At 47.8% G+C, this 19,995-nt stretch overlaps 1 protein-coding gene across 3 annotated transcripts in view; it reads left to right on the forward strand.

Moving 5' to 3' along the window:
* Nucleotides 1-19,995, forward strand: part of TMOD1 (tropomodulin 1) — a 79,329-nt gene that overhangs the window by 1,608 nt on the left and 57,726 nt on the right. The window contains exons 1-2 of one of the 3 annotated variants that reach the window (XM_033122508.1): nucleotides 14,275-14,298; nucleotides 17,359-17,524. In XM_033122508.1, coding sequence (XP_032978399.1) covers nucleotides 17,405-17,524 — 120 coding nt within the window. In that variant the 5' untranslated portion in view covers nucleotides 14,275-14,298; nucleotides 17,359-17,404. Of the gene's footprint in view, nucleotides 1-14,274; nucleotides 14,299-17,358; nucleotides 17,525-19,995 lie in introns of those variants that run through there. The other 2 variants (XM_033122507.1, XM_033122510.1) reach the window with 2 other exon arrangements.

Below are 19,995 nucleotides of genomic sequence, written 5' to 3' on the forward strand. Positions count from 1 at the left end.
AGGACCCTCATCCCGAAGTTTCATTTTTGTTTCTACTTTACTTTATATTATACATTTTCTTTGACAACATCTCAAAGCCTCACAGAATTGAAGGGATATGGAGACAAATAGGTTCTCATCAACTCGAGACACATTAACAGGCAGAGAATGAAAGCAAGGAACACCGTTATTTATTTTGGTGTGTTGGTTCCCTTTAAGGAGCCAGTCTTGCAAACCCATGTTTTAGAAGGTCTTGGCCCTTGGGTTCTTCCTAGTTTAAGTGGAAAGTCAGTGTCCTCTAAAAATAACCTCCGCCCACCTTATCAGTGTCTCACACCTTCTCCCTACTCCAGGGTAGGGCTGCTTCCTGCTCAGCAAAAACACAAAAACAGGGGGTAGGGAGTGGCAGCCGAGTAACACAAGGTGGACTTGCCGAGAAGTATGAACCTCTGCCACCCACTTAGAGTGACCTTGAGCAATAAAGGGGTGGGCAGGATGGTTTCTAGTGGCTGTGGAATCAAAAGGGCTTGGAGTTTCCTGGAAGACTTTCTAGCATAAGAAACGTGAAGTGCCAGGATGAAATCTAGGGGAGCTGACTCTGTGAAGAGGAGGAAAAGAGTGGGAGAAAGTGGCTCCCCAAAAGCCAGGGGAGGAGAGAGGTTCGCAGTGCTAGTTGCTGTGCAAACACGGAAGGGATGAGGGCTGGAAAGAGTCCACTAGGACGGGCAGGGAGTCATAGGGGAGTTTGGCTAGGGCATGGCAGAGGGTTCAAAACGGGATCTTCTACTGCCTTCCTGGGGTTAGTGAGCCCACCTGTCCACCTGAGCCTCAGTTTCCTTCTCTGCACAATGGGATAACAACAGCACCCATTTCCTAGGGGTTGCTGTGGGGATTAAGGGGGATGATACAGAGAAAGCCCTCAGCCCAGGGCTTGGTACCTGCAATGGTATTATCAGTGTTCGTGAGGGGAAGAGTCAGAAGCTAGTGCGAACTGAACAAGTGGAGACAGCCTCCAACTCTTTCTAAACGCTTGGATGAGAAATGAAGGGAGAGGGAAAGTAGTAGGAGCTGGGGACGGGGCAGAGAGGGGAGGCAGGTGCTTCTGGGCTGAGGAGTGTGAGAAGAGGCAGAGCAGGACCAGGAGAAAGGAACAGGTGAAAAGAGAATCGAAGAGCTGTGCACATGGGAGGGCCGAGGGGCTTCCTGAATGACCTGCCGAATGTCACAGGCTCTAGAATCACATTCCTCTAGAATCAGGCTGAGCAAAGAAAGGGTAAAATGAAGCCCTTCTGGCTCAGATCCTGTGTCTCCTTGGCAGACTTCAGTATCTGCAAAGCAGGGTGATGATGGGCCATGAAGGGTGGTTTGACTGCCCAGGGGCCTCGTGACCTTGGCTTGCTTATTTCTGAAATGACATCATCTATCAATGACTCCTGCTGAGCCTAGTCATAATGGCCTTTTCCAGTCAATGTTTTGTCTTTTCAGTCTTGCTAATGGACCAGCCAGGCTGCCAACATTTCTAAAGAGGCCAGTTCACTTTTTGCTTAAAGCCAGAATACCAAATAGATCAATTATTTGGCTGGTAGGAGCCATTATCCTTATAAAGCCACAGACCTGTTTCTACAGAAAAAGCACACGGATCAGATGGCATAATTCTAGAATCATTTCCTCTCTTTTGTTTGGTTTTGTAGAATCCTCCTTTGGTTAATCACGATTTTTGCTCTTAATGATAATGAAAGAGTGAGCTCATTTGAAGTCAACCTAGGACATGTCTGGGAGGGTTTCTTCGAAGTTAGGAGGTGCTGGGTCCTTGTCTGATCCGAAAAACTAAACAAGCTCAAGTATTTCTTTTGTTTCTGTTTTTCTTGTATCTTTTTGGGGTTTTTTTTTCTCAGAGAAAAACGGATTTGTGAAAGAGCTACATATTACTGTGCATGAGGAGGAAAGTGGGAAGGAGAGGGAGGCAAGTCCGGCACACGTGTCCCTGTCTCCATTCTTCTTCTCAAGGCTACCACTCACCCCAGGGCCATTTCTGGAGACGACTGTGGTGGGTGAGGAGTTGTGTCCCCTGAGGTATTCACTCTCCATGTCTACGAGAACTGAGAGAAGCAGAAATGCTTCTTAGTCTCTCTCAGCCCCCTTCAGGGACTCATCTCTCCCATCCTTAAATGTAGGTGCCATTCTCAACCCTATTCTCTTTTCACCCCACACCCTCCAACAATCTCATTCACTCCCCTGGTTCTACACACCCCCTATAAACTCACGACTCAAATCCATGTGTCTAGCCTGGACTGCTCTCTTCCTGCCAATCGGGCAAAGCCAACAAAGCATTTTAAAGGCACTTGACAACCAACGGGTCCAGACTTGGGCTCATCACCCTGTCCTCCCCCACTGTCCATTTGGTTAACAGTAACACCATCAGCCAGGCACCGAGCCGGAAACCTCCTTTCCCTCACCACCCTGTCCATTTGGTCGAGTCCTGCCAATTCTATCTTCCTCAGTATCTCTTCTATTCATTCCTATCCCCACAATCACTACCCCAATCCATGACTTTGCCATTTCTCCCTGAGCTATTGTCAGAGCCTTTTTAAAGTCTTTCTGCCTCAAGTCTTTTCTTCTTCTACGTTGCTGTTAAAAGCTCTTTGTGAAATGTAGCTATGACTGTGTTATTCCTCTCCTTTCAGGGACTCCCCATTTCCCACCAGATTCCTTAGCATCGAACACCAGGACCATCTATGATCTGGCACCAAACTATTTCTCCAAAACCATCTCTTGGCATTCCTGCAGATTCTCCTGGCCTTCTGGTCACGGTGGACACATGCCTTCATGCCTCCCTACCTTGCCCCTGCTGTTCCTCTGCCTGGAATGCTGTTCTCTCGCTTCTCAATATAGTGAACTTGTTGCATCCTTTAAAAGCAAAGGTCCTCATTGCCTCACCTGTGCTCCCACAGCCCCCGAATGGATCTCAGGGAGCCACCATAGTGTGTTATAAATGTAGTCATCCACTTACATCCTTATCTCTGACTAGACTGATAGCTCCTTCAGAAAAGAGTTTATGGCTCATTTATTTCTGGTCAGAGCTCAGCATAGTGCAAGCACTTTTATGTTTTAATAAACAACTGACTAATGAATGAATCAGAGAGTAAGCGCGTGAAAGCCCTGTGATAACCTAACAATCACACATCACCAACCAGCATCTATATGTTTTCCCATCTCACCAAACCGTCAACTCCATCGGAGCAGAAGCCACCCCTATTCTGCTCCCCGATGACTCCGCAGCCCCTGTCAAACCCATCACAATAAATAGAGCAAATCCATGATCTCATTTGAAACTCTCAGTAATCCTGTAAGGAAAAGGGCAGGTCTTATTACCCGGTTTTTGTAGATAGGACAGTGAACCCCAATAGGAATTGTTCCGGGTCATCCAGTTGGGGTGTGTATTCCGGAAAAAAACAAATTGCTCTCCAGGGTTTGGTAAATGTGAGAAATGAGAGTCCTTATGTTCTGTACTAATGCTTCATTAACATTTTAATCACTCGGGATCCTGTTAAAGATGCAAATTCCAGCTCAGTAGGCCTGGGAGGGGCCTGAGATTCTGAATTTCTAACAGGCTCCATGTTTCTAGTAAGTTCTAATAAGCTTATTAAATAATAAGTTTAATAATTCCTAATAAGCTCTAATAAACACCTAATAATATGACGCCCACCCTGCATACACAGACAACCACGCTTTGAGCACCAAGATGAACTCTAGTTATCTCAACGTTTTCCCTTGGCCATTGTATTAAGACCGGTTTCTATTAAAATCTACACACAAATTCATTTAAGCCGACTCAAAAGCAGCAGGATCTCTTTCTGTTTTTGAGAGTTTTTTTTAATGAAGCACGTGTGGGCACGCAGAGCGTGATGGGGCACGTAGCGGACGTGCACAGAACAAGGTGGGGCACGTGGGAAAGGTGGGGATGGGACTAGCGATGGGGCACGTGATTGGTGGGAGGGGCACGATGTGGGCCACGTGGCGGGCCACACTGGAGAGGGCAAGGCCCCAGCAACGACTTGGGCATGTCTCTGAAAGGGTCGGGCCTTGTAGCAGTGGGTTATTTCTACCTTCTTCCGCTTTACCTCCTTCTTTCCGTTCTGGAGAAACAGGCCCAGACAGGGCTTTAAAGTCAAAGAACCTCCTCTGAGCTCCAGAACTCCAGGCTCCTGTGTCCAATTGCCTTTTTCGCCGCACAATGCCTACAAATCTGTGTGCACAGAATGAGTGTCTGGCCCGTGCTGGCATGAGCACCCAGATTTCCCCTCAAAACCACTCGGAAGACATGGGAGAGGAGAGCCCTGAAGGAAGACTTCCTCCTTGCAAACCTAGGAAGATTTAAAAAGTGAGATTGGATGCCAGCATTGTATGCCTTTGTTTATGATTTTTATACTGCATTCCACTTACACCATTAAAAGGGTTTGAGGTGGCTTAAAATAAACCTGCACAGGCAACATAACTGGTAAGACTAGAAATTTGAAAAGGACAGGGCAGAAAACCTGAAAATTAGGGTCATAGGACTCTGAGAGTCTCATGAGAAGTAAAGACGCTCTAGAAAAGTGAGTATGTCCATACACCCAACAGTTTGCTTATCATTTCAGTGGGTGTGTGGATCCCCCTGAAGGCGATTTAGAAGCCCAGGGTAAGAATACCCAACACAGAATAAGGAGAGGAAATTATGCCACTGACCTGGCTGAAGATGGCAACTGTATTTGGACCCTCAAATCAGCTCTGAGATGTGTCATGGCAGCCAGGGGGAAATGGAGGACATGTCTTGTCTGATACAGAAGAACACCCGTTTTTCAGGAAAGAGAAATGTTTTCTTGTCCCTAACTCTGTTTGTATATTGTCCTGATGGAACTCTAGATTGGAAGGCAGCTTAGCGCAGTAATTAAAAATGTGGACTCTAGAGCCCACGTCCCTGGGTTCAAATCTAAGGTCTGCAGTTACTGGTTGTGTAAACTCAGGTGATTTATAACTCCCCATGCCTCAGTTTCCCCATCTATAAAGCAAGGCTACTGTGGGAACTAAGTTATTATATGTAAAACGCTTAAGGAAGTACCTGGGAGGTGGCTAGCATGATATAAAATGTGGGCTACTATGGGGAGGCAACACGGAGTATGACGTGTGTACAGCCCTGTTGCCTGCCTGAATTGGAACCTGGCTCTACTACTTACTGGCTTTGTGACCGTGGTCAGTGTCCTGGGTCAAGTAGTGTCCCCACCCCCCGGGTTAAGTAGTGTCTGAGTCATGTCCACCCAGAATCTCAGAATGTGACCTAATTTGGACACAGGGTCTTTGCTGATGTAATTAGTTACGTTGAGGTCCTACTGGATTAGGGTGGGCCCCACATCCAATGACTGGTGTCCTTATAAGAAGAGGAGAGGACCCAGGCAGAGAAGAAGGCCATGTGACAACAGAGGCAGAGATTGGACGGATGCTGGTACAAGCCAAGGAGTGCCAAGGATTGTCTGCGTCACCAGAGACCCAGGAAGGCACAGAACAGATTCTCCCTTAGAGCCTGCAAAGGAACCAGCCCTTCCGACATCTTGATTTCTGATTCCTGGCCTTCTGAATGGCTACAGAAAATTCATGTTGTTTTAAGCCATCTAGTTTGTGGTAATTTGTTACGGTAGCCCTAGGAAGCTAAGACAGTCAGATTAGTGCACTTTGGTTTTTTCACCTGTAAAATGGGAATAAAAAGTACCTACCTCACAGAGTTAATTAAGATCGCATGAAATAATCCATGTAAAGTGCTTATCACTATGCCTGTTATGCAGTATGGACAGAAAAATGCTTGTTATTGTGGGGTGCAGTGACACAAAGGGTGGGCAGGAATAACCTGTTAATAGTAGCCTATCATATGTCTACACTAGAATTTACCCAGTGCCCTGTTGATAACTTTTCTGTGGTTTCCAATATTTTTGCTAATCGAGGTCATAGCCAGGTAATTTGTACATCCATCGTCGCACAGTTCAGTGAGTAAGCTGGTAGGATAAATTCCTGGAAATGGAATTGCCGAGTCAAAGGGTGTGTGCCTTTGGACAGATACGGCTTACCTTGCCTTGACAGAGGGTGTACCAATGGAGGCTTCTCTTCCTTCTGAGAATGCTCGTCTCTTGCACAGCTTGTGAACACTGGGAACGCTCAGACGTTTCCATCTTTGTCAGTCTGATAGAACTGATGTCTCATTTCTCAATTGACTTTTCTGTAATTATGAGCTTCATTATCTATTCATAGATTTATTAGCCACTTGGATTCTTATGTGAAGTGCCTGCTCCTTTCCTCTTCCTAAATTTTCACTGGGCTGTTCTCTCTATATATATTTTTTGTAAGAACTCTTTGTCTATGAAACAAATTAGCCCTTTGTTCAATGTGCAGCAAACATCTTTCCCGTTTTGCCATTTACCTTTTGGCATTGCTCATGCTAATTTCATACTGGTTTTTCAGAAAATACAAAACTGTGCTTCATAAAGCTATATCTTACGTTAACACCTGCTGTGAGGTAAGGGGACAAAGTCTGTGTTTGCAAAATGGAGAAAGAATAGGAGCGAGTTCCCCAAGCTTTTCTACAAGCCAGCTTTCTGCCAGTGGTTTTGACTTATGGTTGTCAAAGCCAGTAACGAATTCTGGGCATTCATTCATTAATTCATTTATTCAACGAACCTGCCTGTAGCACCTGAGAGGTGACTCAGACACCATGATGACCTCAAGCGATGCAAAATGAAAACACACACTGGCCTTTCTCGTTTAATCCATCTGACAACTCTGATGGACATGCGGACTGTCCAGGCCCCGTATGCCCTGGGACAGAGCTCGTAGCAACTGCACAGAGCGATGGAGTCACACACTGGGTTTAGTTTCTCTGCTTTTCCAGAAGGTACTTTCCCATATGACTAAGAGAATGAGATCAGCCAGAGAAAATCAATGTCAACAGGCCAGAAAGCAGTCTTTGAAAGACAGCAGGTCTCTGAGTGCCCATCCTGCCCACTCAGTGGCCCCAAACCTGTTCTTCATAATAGAAGCAGGCCTTCTGTCTCATCTTGTCACCTCCCCAACAGCCACGTACCCACTGTATTTTTCCATGTATATGATGTTCAGGAGTAATCAAAGCTCATCTGAGGTTTGAAAAGTCAGAATAGTAGTTGCCTTAGGGGGATGGGCTGGAAGGGGGTATAAGGAAGCTGGAAATGTCACATCATCTTCGTCTGAGTGGTGTTTACATAGGTGTATGCGTATGGGAAAATTCAGTGAACTGTACTCTTACTCCTGCACTTGACTGTATGTAACCAAATTCCTTACTTAAAAAGAATAAAGTGAAAGAGTGGGAGCCCAGGGCTGAGCTGCAGCATGAAGCCGACCGAGCAAGGCCGTCATCCCCTGGCTTCGGTCGCTGTACTATGATTATTGCAGCTAGGATCACACCATAACTTTGGGGGACAACGCCTCACGCTGTTGACTTACAATGGGGGGAGTCACTTGAGAACTGCCGCATCCTTCTCCTGCTCAGCGTGTCCCCCCAGCTCGTGCTCATGGGCTTGGCTTGTTGGGCTGCAGCATCGTGGGGCTGAAGAAGGGGGAGCAACTCAGCAGCGCGAGCCACGTCTTCCTTTATCTCATCCCCTCTTCGCAGCACCCCTTGAGAGGTACCTGTTGTGCCCTCACTTAAGTGGATCCATGAATCTCAGAGGCCCTTAGGGGCAGGACCGAGGCTGCCCAGCCAGTAAAAGCCAGGGCAGGTCCGTCACCACGCTGTGTGCGACCCCAGTCCAAGCTTTCACTTTTCACCAGGCTGACCCGACAGGAGGCTCATCTGTAAACTAGGGCTGATGGCCCAGCTCGTACCCACTCTGAGGGTGGTTGGTGAAGACACGATGTGTGTGATACCACCCCGGGGATTTTGGTGTGTGTCTTATCCTCCCAACTTAACTGTAAGCTTTCTGAGGGCCAGGGATTCTTTTATTCATTTCTGTCTCTCCCACAAGGGCCCACCATGCCCTGCACAACGTGGGGCCTCAATAAATACTCACTCAATGAATTAGGTTGTGGAAATCGAGATCCAGAGAGGTACAGCACCTTCCTCGAGGTCACACAGCAGGTCCTCAACCAAAGTCAGGACTTGTAACCAGGTCCCCTGACTTCCATCCCAATGCTCCTTCTGCCATTGCCCAATGTCCCCAGCTTCCTATAGACCCCGGGGACTAGAGATTCCAGTGGGTTGGAAGATACCAGAGAGGAAAAGGACCATGTCGGATGAGATAAGGCTGAGCCTGGCCCTGGGACCTTCAGGGTGTGTGTCCTGAGAAGAGGCTGGGAATGGGCGGTAGGCTATGCGGTTGCACAAAGCCCTGCTCTCAGAAGGACCCTGTGCTTCATTGAATGTTCTGCAGACACTTTCTTGAAATTCTTCATTTTATCTTTGGGTTTATATGTTTAAGTGAAGCCCCATGGACAATGGAACATGTACCAGGGCTTGAAGCCTCAGCTCACACGTGGTCCCATCCCCAGCTGCCGCTGTGCTTCCCGGGGATGGGTTATGAGACTCTGGCTGCCTCGCCTCCTGGCACCCCCAGGTCCCGCTAGCCTCCCCGTCCTACCCCTGCCCCGCTATCACTGGGGCTCCCTGCTTTTCCCGCATACATTCAGCTGGCCACTCTGCAGGCCAAACCTCTGCTCCACCCCGTTCCAGGCACCTAGTGTCCTGCACAGAGGTTGCAATAGCCTTGAGATCACCCTGCTCTGTGTGCTGGGGCAGGAGAGAGGCCTGGCTTCAGTTCCCTGCCCCCCCCGACCCCCCACCAGGGCTACAGGGCGTCTGTCCTGCATCTGGCAGGGGAGGGAAACTGGCCGCCAGTGAACTTGGTGTGTATGCTCTGAGTCGAAGCAAACAGACACCTGTGTAAATGGCAACTCTAATAATAAATTAAATATTATAAACTCCATGACAGATCCAAAGAGAGATCATGAGAGAAAGGAAAAACTTTGTGTCTGAGTACCTTGAACGGCACTTTTGTCCTGTCTTTGAACAAAGGACCCCACGGTCTTATTTTGCATGGACCCAGCCAACTCCACAGCCAGCCCTGCCTGGGAGAACCAGCAGGGGAGGCGGCACAGCTCAGGCCTCACGCAGGGGCTCCCTGGGGAAGCGGGAAGGCAGGACATTGGGACCTAGGTGGCTGGGAGAACTTCACCCTCTTGGTCCAGCCCTATCCCTCTCCCTGTCTTTCTGGGTCCCGTCACAGGTGACAACGCACCCCAAGTCACACTCACTTCTTGCCGTGCAGGTGACATGAAACTGCAGGCATGAAAGTGGTTGTTGTTTTATAAGCTGCAAACGTCTCTGCACATTGGAGTGGTTGTTGGTATAATTATTGCGTCACATTTTATGAGGAAGGTACGTGCCCCCAAACTCCGTTACCCACGTGTCTGCCCCTTCTGCACCTCATCACCCTCCCCAGTCGAGGGCCGGTTGGCTTTCTTCCCTTTCTTTGGCCTGGGATAGAATTTGTTCACCCAGCTCCTGGGGGTCTGTCCCAGGGGCTGTCTCCCGACTGACCTGCAGTCATGGCACCTGGACTCGGAGCCAGGCCAGGACTGTGCACTGAGGTGTGGAGCTGGGCAGGTGATTGCCGCCTTCACCCACCCAGCCTGGGGGCTGAGAGGTGTGGGAGCCACAGTCTCCTCTGCTGGGCGGGGAAGCACCGTTTGCACAGGGCTGCACACAGACTGGGAGAGAGGCCACCATTCACCAATAAGGAAATCGGGGGCTTATGTGGAGGGGCAGTGCTCTGAGGACTTAGTGAGACTTCGGGCTGCATGGAGGCGGGTGCCTCAGGCTGAAAGAACTGCTGGAGCACCGCCCAGAGGACTGAAATTTCTGGGGTGCTCAGGGACAAGTGGTCTGGGGAGTTTGCTCTCTGTCTGTCATAATGGAGGCTGTTGGCGGTGGCTTTCAGCTCGTGAATTGCTTTTCACAAAGCTCATTTGCAGGTTGAGTTGAGTGTAGACAGGAAGGTAAGAGAACTGAGGCAGGGAGACCGTTTGGGAGGCTGTTTTGATAACATAGCTTTTAAAAAAGGTAAGCATCCTGAAATGGGAGAGAAGGGACAGATGCAAAGGATGTCAAAGAGAGAGGATTCCATGAGGTTGGCGCAAAAGTACTTGCGGTTTTTGCAACTGTTTTTAACCTTTGAAACCACAATTACTTTTACACCAACCTAATAGTCCCAAACGCGTATGATTCCACTTAGATGAGGCACCTAGAGTCGTCAAATTCAGGGACAGGAAGTAGAACGGTGGTGGCCAGGGGCAGTGGCGAGGAGAGGACGGGGAGTTAGTGCTTCATGGGGACAGAGTTTCAGTCTGGGAAGATGAGGAATTTACGGAGATGGATGGTGGTGATGGTTGCACAACCATGTGACTGTACTTAGTGCTACAGGACTGAACACTTCAAATGGCAAATTTTATATTATGTATATTTTATCATAATTTTAAAAACTATAACGAGAGAGAGAGAGAGAGAGAGAGAGAGAGAGAGAGAGAGAGAGAGAGAGAGAGAGAGAGAGAGAGAGAGGAATGACAGGCATGCAGACCAACCAGAGGAGGGGGAGTGGGAAGGGAAGAGTTCAGGCTGACCCCAGGAGAGGAGCTGGTGGTGGTGGTGAGGTGGGCCGTGCTCAGCGTTGGGCACTTGAGCTTGAAGGACTCCAGGCGAAGTGCCCAGCAAGGAGCCTAAGCTGGAGAGACCATCGGAGAGTCATCAGCTTATCTCTGGGAACAGACCCCACATGGGAGATAAGAACCCCAAGGGGGAGTGTGAGAGTGGGAAGAGGGCAGAGCCCAGGGGAACAGAGGGGCCAGGAAGGACGCATCATCAATCAGACGGAGAAGGAGGGGACGGAAAGGAAGGAGGGAAGCCGGGAGTGTTTGAGCTCTCGCTCTAGTTTGCAAGGAACCAAGGAGTCATTCACAGCACCTGAGTGAAATGAGGGGAGCATGAGGAGAGGAGTGGGCCTCCTAAAGATTGTGGGGGGCCAGGGGCCTCGTGGGGATCCAACATGAGCCATAGCAATCCCGCCCGTGGGAGCAGGGACTGGGCATTTCCGGGGACGTGGTGCTCTCCATCTCTCTCTCAGTCTCGAGAGTCACCCTCCCATGAGGACTCCACCTCCCTGCACGTCTCTTACCTCATGTTCTCAGTCTCCCATGCTCATCATAGTCACCTCTCTTCACCCCCAGCTTCCGCTGCCACCTGCCCCATTCTTATGTCCCAGGTCAATGCTGTTGTTGGGTCCAATTGTATCCCCCCAAAAGACGTACCTGTAAATGTGACCTTATTTGGGAATAGGGTCTTTGCAGATGATCAAGCTCAGATATTGTCATGAGGGTAGGCCTTAATCCAGTATGACTGGTGTCCTTATATAGAGGGACATTCGGACATAGACATGTACAGAACTGGGAGACCGCCAGCTTACGCCTAGGAATGCCTGAAGCTACCAGAGCTAGGAGAGAGGCATGGAAGGGATTCTCCCTTAGAGCCCTCAGGAGGAACCAACCCCGCCGACACCTAGATTTGGACTTCCAGCCTCCAGAACTAACAGACAAATTTCTGCTGTTTAAGGCACTTTGTGGTAGTTTGTGAGGGCAGCCCCACAAAACTAATACAAATGCCAATAAGTAAAGGAACTCATATTCACCCAACTCATCCTTTCTTCTTGTCCCAGGCTACCTCATAGGTCATTGACTGAGCCAGGTACCCACTCTGTCCAATGGGCTGAGGAGAGGTCACATGATATAAAGTGTGGCTGCCCCCATGAGGTGCCCTTGAAGGAGCGCAGGGGAGAGACAGCTCTCTCAGAAGGAACAGGGGACATCGCAGGCACTCTTGTGTCCCTGAAGCCAAGGGAAGAGAGAGGTGCAGGCTTCGGTGAAGAGGGATCATGGTATAAATCTCTTTAGCCAAGTGTTTTCCAAAAGAGAAGGACAAAGACAGGAGATGGGGTTTGAAGAATCAACTCTGTAAATCAACCTTTCTTCGCCCATCGTTAAGACGTTCACTGTGGCTGAAATAAGAAAATGGTATAGCTAGAAAATACTCATTTGAACTTGTGACTCAGCTCCTCCTGACCTCTGGGAAGTACAGTCCATAAATCAAGATGCCACTCCAGCACCTCCTCCCCAAGTGTTCCCCTAGGGGAGGATGCTGGGGAGGCCGTTAGCAGAAGTGACGGGACCCACTTCGGCAAGAGATTTAAAAGCCCGTTTGGTACTCCAGGAGCTTGCCTGTCTTAGAGCTTTTACTTCTGAAACTTCCTAATGGATGGCCTCAGCCCTTGACCCACTAATTTTTACTGTCCAACCCGCCTAGTTTTATTTCCTGGCACAGCTTGTAAATTCTGTTGTGTTTTTTTTTTTTCATATTTAGCAGTGGCTTAAGGCTTCCACTGTTGAGAAGCAGGGTGGCCAGATATGCTGTTAGTGTAATATACACACCAGCTTTGGAAGACTTAAGTTTTTAAATGTGTTTTAAATTTATTGAGCTGCCCTTTCATTTTTCTCACCAGCTCTTCCTCAGACCCAGCTTAGAAAGCAAGTAAGAGAGGCGCTGTTCTGTTTTGGGCAGGCCATGTTGGGGGCCCTGGCAGCTTCACCCCCACCCCCTTCCTCCCTGTCTCTCCCCTCTTGGGCTCCAAGTCCTCCCAGACTTGGTCTGACCTTTTCATTTTAAAGATGGGAAAACAGAGGATTTGAGAAGAGAAGGTACTTGCCCAAAGTTCCAAGGACCCTAGACCCAAACCTGAATGTGCTCCTTCTCTACTAGCACATTCACCAGGCAGAGGGCTAGGCACCGAGACATGAAGGCAAATAAGAGACAGGTCCCTACCTGAGGGTAATTAGGGTCTGCTGAGGCAGATGGGGGAGCAGGTGGAAACTCCAGCCCCAGCATCATCATAGTGGCTCCCACTTGTTGAGTCTGTGTTGACCTCACAATAGCCCCAAGCTTTATACCTTATTTGCTTGTTGCCAATTAATCCTCACAACACCCTAGGAGGTGAGTACTGTGACCCTCTCACTATATGGATAAAGAAACCCAGTCCAGTGATTTTCAACTTTTTATTTTTAGCAGCTGAATCCTTTCTTCAAGAGATATCGTATGTGGAACCCCAAATAAATCAGGACTGAGCCCCTTTGCTTAGCCTCTCCTCCTTAACTCTCGCAGGGACCCTAGAAGGGCTTTCTCAGAGTCTGAGCTCTTTCCTGGGCACAGTTTAAAGACCACCCATGTGATCTAATGCTTGGATGTCTCCAGGAGGGATAGGTTTCATGCAGAATTTCCCAGTCCATTCATGTTCATTTTACAGATGAGCAAACAGAGGCCCAGAGAAGGAGAGGAACTCCTCGAGTGTGCTCTGGGGAGTTACTGCGAGAACTCCTGTTCCAACCAAAGTCATACGAATCTCTCAGGCCTATGTCCATCCATGACAGCTCTTTTATTAGGAAACGAAGACCTTTCATCAACAGCTATAAAATACCATGTCTTCCAAGCTGTATTTTAAGGCCGAGCTTGCAGTGGGCTGACACGGTTTTCACCTCTCTCCCACCCTGTCTCTTCCCCACCTCTAGTTCCCACACCACAGGAGAGTCTTGCTTTAGAGAAAGCATCCCTGGGAGCCAAGTGGATGAGTGTGGCGTGAAGCTGACAGCTTCAGCGTTTACCTTAGGAGCTCTCCGTTCCTCTCAGCTTGTTTAATGCAATGCTTCATCACTTTGTAATCTTCACAGGACTCTTGACATTAGAAAGGGCGTTTTAAATTTTCTGAAATAGGACTTGTGAAATTCAACAGCACCTTGGAGTGTGTTAGTGGATTGTCAACCTCCTCGTAAGCCCTAAGAGGAAGACTGATCCTCAGGAGATTCCATGATTGCACCCTTCAGCATGACCTCTCTGGAGGTGGCCTGCCACTGCGCCCTGTCCCTCGTCAGAGGGCCCCGTAGTTGTTACCTAATTCTGTCCTCCCGCTCCTTCCCAGTTCCCTTTTCCTAAGCTGGCTTTGATACTGATTCCTCTCTCCCCTGTTCTCTCTTCCTGGCTCATCCCTTCTCCAGGGTCCGTGCACGGCTTTTTCTACTGCTTTTGATCTAGTGCAAATCATCTAGGACATGAGTCTGCTGGAAGAGACCACAAACATGGGAAGCTCCCAGGGCCCCCAACTTGTCCTAGCTGGTATTGTCCCTAAATCCCTTCTTGTGTGAGTCTGAGTGGCTCCCTCTTGTGACCCAGAGGTGAGTTGAAAGCTCTTTTCCAAACTTTGGTTCATGAGATTCCAATTCCAGTAGTTGCTCAGAGACATGGTTTCATGGTCAAAAGGACTGGGAAATACTGCTTGTAACCTACCCCTCTTGGAGACATCCAATGTGTGGAAGCGTACCGAAAATTTTGAGACATCCTACCGCTCAGAGTTCTGTGGAACTTCATATAACCCAGAACCTGTTTGAGCACCAAAAATATGTTTTGCAGCCCACCTAAATGATGCTAGGTCAGAGGTGTCTCTGGGAGTTGATTCTGGAAGCCTCCAACCCCTTTGCTAGGATTTCTTTTGGACCCAGGCTGGACACCATCGATCCTCTCCTGGCTCTTCTCAGGAAAAGCCAAATTAGGTTATTCTCTGAGAGCCTACGGGAAGGTTTTTTTCATCTATACCAGAACATTGTCAGCTGCTTGTGCTTTCTTTGGAAGTAAATAGAAATGAATCAAGGGTGGGGGGCATTTATGGTCTGAACATTGCATTCTTGGGGTCTGGTCAAAGGAAGACGTCAGGCCAAACGGAGCCATTCTTAGAGAAAAGGATGGCACCGGGGTTTTCTGTATTTGGGAAGCAAGTTCTTTCCTATCAAGCCAGCTGTCACACACTTGGATTTCTCCTGCAAATATGTCCACAATGCACAAACTCCCATTAATAACACGTATCCTTGCTTTCTGAAGTGGAGGCTTTTTCTGTTAGCTTAAGGAACTCCAGTTTTAGTTTATTGTTAATTACTTCAATTGTTTTTCATTAACAACTAACCCATCTTTTTGATTGATTAGTTGCTTGTCTTTTCCTAGTTCTCGTTTCTCTTTACTCTGGAAAACTCCACCAGTCATTTCACAGATGAGCCATGGGTTTCGTTTGTTTGTTTGCATGGAGGGGTCTAAAAGTACAGACTGATATGAAGAAGATGATACTGATTGTATTAGTTTGCTAGGGCAAACAAAGTACCGCAAACCGAGTGGCTTAAACAGCAGAAATGTATTGTCTCCAAGTTCTAGAGGCTAAAAGTTCAAAATCAAGGTATCGTCAGTGTTGATTCCTTCCAAGGGCTGTGAGGATCCGTTCCAGCCTCTCCCCCAGCTTCTGGTGGTTTGCTGACAAGCTTTGGTGTTCCCTAGCTTGTGGAAGCATCACCGTGATCTCTGCCTTTACCATCTTCACATGGTATTCTTCCTATGTGTGTGTCTGTCCAAATTTCCCCTTTTTAGAAGGACACCGTTCATGTTGGATTAGGGGCCCACCCTTCTCCAATGTGACCTCATCTAAACTTAACTAATTCTATCTGTAATGACCCTATTTCCAAGTAATGTCAAATTCTGACTTGCAATGTGTGCCTGGGCTACCGAGGTACTGGGGGTTAGGACTTCAATATGTGAATGTGGGCGGGGACACAGTTCAACCCTTAATACCAATTCTAGACGCAACACCTCATTCCATTTCACTGCATTTAAGGAAGCCCCGCGCTGATGGCTCACCTTTTAGCTGTCAGCTTCAGAAAGGAAGGCTGATGGCTCAGCTCACGTAGTTTGAGGGACAGGTGGGAACGGGCTCAAACACAGAGATGCTAGCAACTCCTGCAGCAAGCTGACATTTTCCATTTTCCAAGAGAAGAACCCAGAATCTCCTCAGGGCTGTCTGACTGTACTAACAACGGCAGGTAGAGAACTGGAATTCGGTTCATTTCAGGAAAAAAAATCTTCCTGCTTGGCCCTGGGTTGGGCCGTGAGGAGAGCCAATCAAGCAAACCCAGACCCTGCCATGCGGAAGCCGAGGGAGACAGACATGCCAGCTGTGTGGGTGGAGAGGTGTAAACCCAGTGCTAGGGCTGCCATGAGCTTTGCCTAGTGAGGAGACACTAAGGCTTCACAGAGGTGACGTGTGAGCTGGATTTGTCATGTTATCAGTCCAGCGGGAGGACAGAAGGGCTTAAGGCCCTGTTGTGTCTCCCAGGTTAGGCAAGAGGCAATGTGGTCTGATGACGAGGGTCCTGAGTTCAGCCCTAAGCCACCCCTCAGTTTCTTCATTGATAAAATGGTTTTAGTTAAAACACTCAATTTACAGGATGTGGCGTCAGGATCAAATGAATTCACAGGTGTGAAAATATGGTTATGGGAAGTACCAGAGACAGCATCCAGACATAAGTGGTGGGTGTCATATATGGCCTCGGACATGAGCAGTAAGCTTTTCTAGCAAAGCAGAGCAGCTTGGGATGTGGCAGATATGAACTCCGGGCTCCCTGCGCCCACGGGCCCGTTCCTCCCACTGAGCCAGCTCCCTCGGGAAAGAAATGAGGTCTGGATGAGGTAGTCCACTTCTGGTCAGGACATCAGGTGATTCCATGAAAAAGGTGTTGGGATACAATGGTTTGGGCTCGGGAAGCCAGCAGACCTGGGTTCAAATGGTGGTTCTGCCACATCTTGGTAGTGTGATTTGTGTGAGTCACTCAACCTCTCTAAGCTCAACGTCCTCATCTGTAAAATGGGTTATGTTAGAAAATCCTTGTACATTGCTTAACACACAGCTTGATATTAGGTAGTAAGAATTAGCTATTCCTGTTGGCTGTTTTTTGTGAGGATTGAATGAGATGTTTTAGGGAAAGAGCGTGCAGGCAGCAGCTGCTCAGTTATCACCACCACCTCCCGCCCGCCTTTAAGATCAGCTTTGGTAGCGCTTCCAGCATTCATATTTTCTTAGGGGTGTGGGCTGAAGGGCAGAGGGTTGTACAGAAAACTGTTTGAACTACTTATAGAATAAAATAGTGTTCAGACACTCATAAGCCATTTATAATCACCTATTACTCGTAATTAGTTGTCATGCCGGTACAATCAATTGTGATTCATTAAATCACATGCCCTCAGGACTTTTACCTCGCACAGTTTTATTAGTCCAACTTACTGCAGTGTGCCATTATAGTAACTATTATCCTGCCAATTCATAAATAATGCCCAGGCCACCATGGGAATGACAATCACTTATTTGCCCTGACAGAGCAAATCCAAGAAGGGTTTTTCTGAGATCATTCTCTTTCTGGTAGGTCTTCGATCAGCACAGAAACTCGGAAGACAAAGACAGATTCTATAATGTCGTACAGACGAGAACTAGAGAAATACCGTGACCTGGATGAAGATGAAATCCTTGGAGCCCTAACAGAGGAAGAGCTTAGGACCCTGGAAAATGAGCTGGATGAGCTGGACCCTGATGTGAGTAGCGCTAAAGGGGACCATGTTGTCACAGGGGCAGGGACAGCAACCATTCCCATGTTGGGGAGGGACAGGTGCAGGCTTCCTGAAGCTGCCACTTCCTCTTTTCTTCTATGACGATCACACTGGAATAACAGTGCTTTTGTAGGGTGTGTGTGTGTATTGTATCAGTCGGGGTTCGCTAACAGAACCAATAGACGTATATACATATAGAAAGGGATTTATGTTAAGAAATTGGCTCACACTATTATGGAAGCTGACAAGTCCCAAGGTCTGCAGTCGGCAAGCTGAAGACCCAGGGTGGCCCATGGGTTTGTTCCAGTCTGAGCCCAAAGGCCTGGGAACCAGGAGAGCTGATGGTGTAATTTCAGTCCAAAGGTTGGCAGGCTTGAGACCCAGGGAGAGAGAGCCAATGTTTCAGTTCTGCTATTCTTCTTGATATCCCGTTACTTAAGTATTGTGATGTCAAATTAGCAATACTTAATTACTATGATATAAAATCAATACATCTAATGTTATACAATAAGAGAATAAGAGAGGAAAGAAAACAAAGATATTTGCTTAACACTCACACACACATACACGCAAACATATTCATAACAAAATAAGGAGGAAATATGACAATTACAGCCCTTGTTTCTCTAACTGGTCACATGGTTGTAGCTAGTATTTATAACTACCTTCTTCCCATACCTATTCTGTATTCCCTTTGCTTTTAGCAAGCACCTAGCTGGTCATGTTTCTTTGCCTGGTTGGGTTACCCAAACCTTCATCTCGAAGGGTTTGGGTCATTAATCCTGCTGGGATTGTGTTGTGTAGTTTACCATTGGCTGTAATCATGGGGCATGGTAAGACTAAGAAAGCCCTAAGCGATCTCCTGTATTGTAGCCATATACTTCCTTACTTGCATTGTGGAGCCGCAGTCCAATTTCCCCTTAGCCCAGCCAATACAGAAACTCCTTCTCTGTCTATTGATTCAGAGGGGCCCACAGTGGTCAGGTGGCAGGCTTAACTTCCAGTCCAGTGGAATCATTGTTGTATCTCCTGATGGAAGCATTCATCCCTTTAGAACTAAGACCTCTAGGCCAGCAGAGCATAAGGTCACAAAAACAGGAAGCACAAATTTTGCCAGTGAGTCTCTATGGGTCATAGTGAATGGTGTCATTCCATGTCTATCCTTGATTCCTGGACCCGTGAATCCTGGCTGTGGAAGAAGCAGCACCAGAAGTTGCACATTGATTCGGCACATTTATATTCTCCTAGAGAACCTTGCCCCAGCCTGCAAGGTGTTGCCACATAGCTAGCACTTGAACTGAGTCTGCAAAAGCCTGTTCCACTGTTCTATTCAGCTCGCTGTCAGGATGGTGGGAACAGGTGTCATGGACTGAATCAGCTCAGAAATAAAGGACTAGAAGAGTCCTTTTCACTAGTCTGAAGTTTTTATCATTGCATTTCATAGGTGGCACATTTCAGAAGTGTTTTTAATGCTCAGAATTTGCCCCAACCATCAGGATCACAGCATCTAGAGGCGGGAGTCTCCCAGGTCACATCTGTGGTTTGGCCAGCCACTATGGAGCCCTGAGCAGGACTAGAGGGATTCCTAGGTCACCTACTAGACAGGGGCCTTCATCCTGTAGCTCTATCCCAGGTACCCAGGTCAGTGCCCACCCAGCACAGAGAAGGTAGATAATGAATGTTACTGAATTAATTGAATTTTCCATTTGATAAATTTTAAAACTAAAAATGGAACAGTTCATGCCTTTTAAAAAACCTGTCATTGCTCAACTCTAGTTTAATGGTGATCTATTAAAAAAAGAACACTTCTGTACCATTTTCCTAAGCCTCAAGTAATCACAGTGGTGGGAGTGTAAGTTAGCAGGAAGAATACAGGAGTAGACATTAGATGTCCCGGTTTCAACCCTGGCCTTGTTTCTTATACTCCATGCGACCTTGAACCAGTTGCTGTCCTTGCCTGGGCCTCTGGCCCCATCCAGGAAGTGATGGAGTTGATTTGTTCCTTTCAGGGCCACGCTTCCATAAGCTATAACCTCGTCTTGTCTCCAGATTTGGCTAAGTGGCTTCTTTTTCGGACACCCAGAATCCTTGTCTAGGGGTCCTGGGTCCTAGGCCCCGTAGACTGACAGCATGCCGTCATCTTGCTATTCACGACTCACCATGCCCAACCTCACGGAGATGGGGCAGCCCAGGTTGATTCGAAGGCCGTGTTGGTGGGAGAACTTTGGGTTGCTCCTCTTTCCCCTGCTAGTGGCTCCCCATTAGCCTGAGTTTCAGTAAAAACAAGAAACAATCAAGCTTCCAGCTTGATGGCTATAAAATTATTCTGTTCTTATTCTATCCTAGATCACTGCCATGTAGCATGACCAGAACAGTTTTAAAAAGTGAGAACAAAAGGGGGATGTAGCTACTTACAGTCAACTCAGTAAACAGGGCTCAGTTACCTGCCAGGCGCC

The sequence above is a fragment of the Rhinolophus ferrumequinum genome, chromosome 12 (genome assembly GCF_004115265.2).
Source record: "Rhinolophus ferrumequinum isolate MPI-CBG mRhiFer1 chromosome 12, mRhiFer1_v1.p, whole genome shotgun sequence".
Taxonomy (NCBI): Eukaryota; Metazoa; Chordata; class Mammalia; order Chiroptera; family Rhinolophidae; genus Rhinolophus; species Rhinolophus ferrumequinum.